General features: G+C 37.2%; 1 protein-coding gene across 1 annotated transcript; it reads left to right on the plus strand.

The window, feature by feature from the left end:
- Positions 1-1971: 1971 nt before the first annotated feature.
- LOC139849406 (E3 ubiquitin-protein ligase ATL31-like) lies at positions 1972-4271 on the plus strand. Its single transcript, XM_071839062.1, has 2 exons — positions 1972-3112; positions 4159-4271. The coding sequence occupies exons 1-2, from the start codon at positions 1972-1974 to the stop codon at positions 4269-4271; spliced, it is 1254 nt and encodes a 417-aa protein (XP_071695163.1).
- The last annotated feature ends 1240 nt before the right edge of the window (positions 4272-5511 follow it).

Raw genomic sequence — 5511 nt, forward strand, 5'->3', positions numbered from 1 at the left:
ATTTTATGCTTGATCACAACTCTTCCTTGAAAAACACCATATATCCTCTCAATATATTTTTGGGCACTTTTCTTGTAACCATTTAAACTTCACACGTTTCTCATCCGTAGGTTGTGAATTGCCTTTCATAAGTGCTGCTCAATCCGGATATATATCATCATCAAGATAATACCCTTTTGTGTAGAAAAGCTAATTTACATAAAATGAGGAGGCGGCACGATTCCATTTTTACGTGAAACGAAAATTGGAGAATTGTGTAAAAACATTAATGTCATTATTAGAACTCGCCATGCAAAAAAATGCGCACTAAATCCACATTTCATGTGAAGCAACTGCTTCGAGAATGACTGTTAGGTGTTTTTGATCACCCCTCGTGTATTGACATCTTCACGCATTAGAACCATTATTCCATTCTTAATGCATACAGTCAATACTCCCTAACATTCCCCATAAAACCTTGCTTCTTTTCGTGTCCACTGTATAAACATGTTATGTCAGAAGCAGTTGAATCCCTCAAATACTCTCTACCATATAGGTCAGATACACAAAGATAAACGTTGTGAAGGCATCTTAAAGATGACTTTTCACTCATTTGTAATTAACCATCAAGAGCATCAGGTGCAATATCATACGCCAATTGGCGTATTGCAGATGTAATCTTTTGAATGTTAGTCCTTACCGGCCAATAGCTTTATATTTTTGTTTGAAATATAAAAAGCGAGCATGACAACTTTCATTAGAAAATACCTGAGTTATATCATTTATGATTCGCATGAATAATTGACAACGCATACGAAACCGTCCTTTGAATTTTTTCACTAGAAATCTTGATGTTTCAGAAAAATAATCTTCCATAAACGTTGCATCGACACCTTCACGATCTCTATGGATATAATCTCGTGTTTTACGTTTCAAATTCGGCTTCGTAAGCAAGTTTTATAAATTTAATGACTTCTTCGCCATCCGAATCTGATTCTAAAATGTGACTAAATGTCCCGTATATTTTTTTCAATTTTTTTTTGTTTATCCATTTTGGTAAGTATTTTTTTTTCTTTTTTAAGGAAGATGAAAAAGAAAATGAGTATGTAAACTGTAGATAAAAGATTGTATATATCAGTGTTGTAAAAAACTCGATTACTCGTCGATTAATCCCCAATTAATTAATTTTAAGAGCAATCTGTTTCTATTTTCCAAAATCCGTTTAATTAATCGGTCAACGTCAATTGATGAGTCAAAATCGAATTTGGTAATCAAATTTGGTCAAAGTCAAAATTGGTCAGCATTTTAACATGATTTCAAACTAGAAATTTATAGTTTTTGAATAAACTAGAAATTTATGTTAAAGCTTATGTTTATATTTATGATTTTCTCCTATATTTAAACATATAATTTTTAAAATTTAATATTTAATGCATAAAGTACAATCCGATTAATCGTCGATTAATCCCCGAATTGCCGATTAATCCTTCCAAAGTCCTGACCGATTAATCCCCGAATAGCGAATTTTGCAACCTTGGTATTTATAGTGAATAAATTGTATTCCAAACTGCAATCACCAATCAAATCACTCGATGTGTACAGTTTCATCATTGTCATCGTTGTAAAGCTCGTGGTTCGCCCTCACAACGGCACAACGACCGAACCGACAACAGTCCCACATTGCTCGTTGTGGTCGTTGTTGGGCAACGAAACCTCACCGTTGTTTGCCTTAGTAAATAGTCTAATAATTGATCGACAAGTGGATTAAAAAGCAATCTTAAACTTATATTCCTTTAATAGAAAAAAAATAATAAAAACGAAACCAAGTCAGCCATTCATGTAAGACTATCACTATAAAGTTGCCTTTGTTTAAACCAATTCAGAACTCTGAAAACATCATCCCAAAAAAAGTCAAAAGCAAAAAAAAAAAAAAAAAAAAAAAAAAATTCCGGATTTTAATAATTTCATCTTCATTTCGTTCCAAAAATCAGAATGACCCAAAACACCAACTACTTCGCTGATTTACTAATTCCACAATTGTTGTTGCTAAGTTTAATTCAATCGTTCATCCCTAATGTCTCCGCTCAATCTGCACTACCTCCACCAGATCTCTATAGTTCCGCAAATATCACACCTACAATCATTACTATAATCGTGATTATCGTAGTTGCTTTAATTCTTATGGGATTCTTTTCAATATATATCCGTCGGCATCCCACTGACGCCGGCGGAAGTATACGTAGAGCTTTATCGTTGCGCCGTGCTCGTGCTATTGCGGCGCGACGTGGTCTCGATTCTTCAGTAATCGAGACGTTTCCGACCTTCCCGTATTCATCTGTGAAAGGACTGATGATCGGGAATGGCGCACTAGAATGCGCTGTGTGTTTGAACGAATATGAAGATGAAGAAACATTAAGATTACTTCCTAAGTGTGATCACGTTTTTCATCCTGAATGTATTGACGCGTGGTTCAAAAACCACGTAACTTGTCCAGTGTGTCGTACGAATCTCCTTCCAGAGGAACAAGTTTCACAACAACAGACAACTGGTGACTTGGAATTAGGTGTTCCGGTGGGTACATCTACTGAGGTAAACGACAACGTTTCGATGGTTGAACAACAAGAAGTTGAAGAACGGGATACGCAAACTGTGTCAATGAATCGAAACCAAAGTGTTAAAGCGAACCGGACACAGATACTACCGAAGGTATTTAACAAATTCAGATCTCATTCAACCGGACATTCACTGGTTCAACCGGGTGAGAATCTGGACCGGTATACTTTAAGGTTACCTGAAGATGTTAGGAAGCAAGTTGTGAGACTGGCTTTACTGAACCGGACAGGGAGTACGGTAAGGATGGATGGGGAAGGCAGTGGAAGAAGAGGGTATCGAACAGGTGGAGCATTGAGCGGCCGGAGGAAAACATATAAACGGTTGGAGAGTTTGGACAGGGTTGTTGTTAAACCGGAACGGTGGGTTATGTCAAGAGCACCGTCGTTTTTGACACGTGCGTTGTCAATAAAGTCTCCGAGGGTACTTTCTGGCAATGGCGAGGCGTCCACGTCAGCAACGTCACCGAAAGTGTCAAAGATGACAGCAGATGAAGTTCCACTGAATAATGTTGGACCCAAAAGTAGTTGACGCTGGGTTTTAACGCTTTCATTTTCTGTTACCGGTATTAGGCAATTTTTATTATTTATTTGACATTTCTACATCTACAGTTAAATATAATTTGTGTTTTAACATATGGACTTAATTAATTAATTAGTCGTTAAATAACATAAATAATACTAGTATGAGATATCTCATCGTTAAATAACATAAATTATAATCCGATTCGGGTCCCAATTTATTTTTAACCTCTTTAAACCATCAACAAACAACGATGGACATTCCAACTCGATGAAAGCAAAAGCAACTCCGATTTTTTTAGCTCGTACGAACCCGCTGCGATTTCCTTGATATTCTCCTCCAAGTAAAAGTTGAACGAGATACCGAAAATGTTAATCCAAATAAACCGAAAAAACGATAAACAGGGGAAGAGAAAGGGTCGATCTACATCAACTCATCCTTCTTAGGATGATTAACACATAATTGATCCAGATTAGGTTCATCCGCACACAAGATCACAAACCATAACAACCTCATTTAAAAACTCGACTTGCAAGAACACCCCCCTTCGGGTCAAACAACTCATCTACTTTTGATTCGAAAAAGGTTTGTGATCAACCACCAGTGCACATAATCGTAAGTTATGCAAGATATCGAAATTAACATTCAAATTTTAACTATAACACATTAGATCTAGATCGATTCGAAAACGAATTAGACCCGATCGATTTATAACGAGAAGACTTACCCACAAAAATATTCGTACCAAAAAATGTTGTACCATTCATCTTGCAAATGGCTTCATCCGCATCATGACCTGAATCAAACCTCACGAACTCGTACCTTCAATCGCGCTAAGATTTGAATTCTTTGATGAAACTCCAAGATACAAACGCCTCTTGAAAAGCTACTTTGTCAAACCAAGTGGTAATCTACCTACAAAGATAACATCGTAATTATCATCACCGTAATGAGACAGAAAAGATGGTTAGGATTGGCCAGTAATCGACGGGACACCGGAGGTAGGATCACCACCATGACAATTGAGCAGCATCGCGAAATTAACAGATTCGGATGAACGATGGGACAACGAAGGTTGTATGGTTTTTATCAGAGCTAGTGGTGGTGTTAGAGGTGGTGGTGGTGGTGGTGGTTGTGAGGTGGATGAAAGTGGCGGATAGTGATAGTTATTTTGATATTCAAAAGTGTTAGTTTGAGGTGGGAAGGGGGGGGGGGGGGGGTTGGGTGATGAAACTTTGTGTGGATCTTTAGTAACTAACAAAACCTTCAATCACTATGCGGCATCAAGTGATTTAGGGTTGTGTTTGAATATGTGAAGCTTATGGGGATGATTTAGTCAAACCACAAGAAAACTTGTGATTAGATCAACACCTTGAGCTTTTTATTCACCTTATGCAATGGTTTTGGACACTAAGCACAACAGACAAATCGGCTGTAACGACCCGACAAAATCGTCATTGACGGCGCCGCTAACTTAAGTCCCGTTACGTGGTCGTAGTCCCTATATGAGACTCGTTTGACCAAAATTATGTCGCGTTCTTTTGAAACGTATCATGCTTGCAAAGTTTAGTTTACAAAACCGTTCGACAACAATTTTAAGTTTGCAAAAGTATAAATTATAAATGAGATAACTTGCGACATAATTAGTTTAAAATCACGGTTGCTATAAATAGAGTAAGTATGTAAACGATATGTTTGAATCCAAAGGTGCTATCACTAGTGTATGTATGTATGTATGTATGCTTGACCCCAAGCAAGAAATCAGAGTGTATGCATGTATGCTCGACTCCAAGCAAATATGAGTGTACGCGGAAGCATGTATCAAATAGCCAAGTATGAACCTGAGAAACATATAGAAAACTGTCAACGAAAAACGTTGGTGAAATCATAGGTGTTTGTAATAAACGTTGTTTTTGAACCACAAGATTTAGTATTCCCATAACATTGATTATCAAAATCGTTTGCATTCCAAAAGTATTGTTCGCGAGCACCCAATTATCAAGACTTAACATTTCCTTCCATAGAACCCCATCACAATAGTGTTAGAACATACACTTTTCTCGAAAATATATTTCATCCGTAGACGGTAGCGAACCGTCCGAAATGAGGGTTTGTCAAACCCGTATGGCCACACAATATAAGTTCTCGCTTACACCCTACAAGTGTAACTACTGATAATCGAATTGAGGATTTTTGTTCTAACTCGCTGTGGAATGTTTGTTTTCCTTGTACTTGTGTTCAAAGTATAAAAGTAAGTAGTACAAAATGTAACAAAGTATATGTTTCTCAGCCCACAATTTAAAAGTATAAAAAGTTGTTGAAAAGGTGGGACTATGATCTCACCTCGAGTGCACGAGTATAAAAGTACTTCACAAAGTAAACGTGTGCATGATAGTTGCT

The sequence above is a fragment of the Rutidosis leptorrhynchoides genome, chromosome 5, assembly GCF_046630445.1.
Source record: "Rutidosis leptorrhynchoides isolate AG116_Rl617_1_P2 chromosome 5, CSIRO_AGI_Rlap_v1, whole genome shotgun sequence".
In the NCBI taxonomy this organism is placed as follows: Eukaryota; Viridiplantae; Streptophyta; class Magnoliopsida; order Asterales; family Asteraceae; genus Rutidosis; species Rutidosis leptorrhynchoides.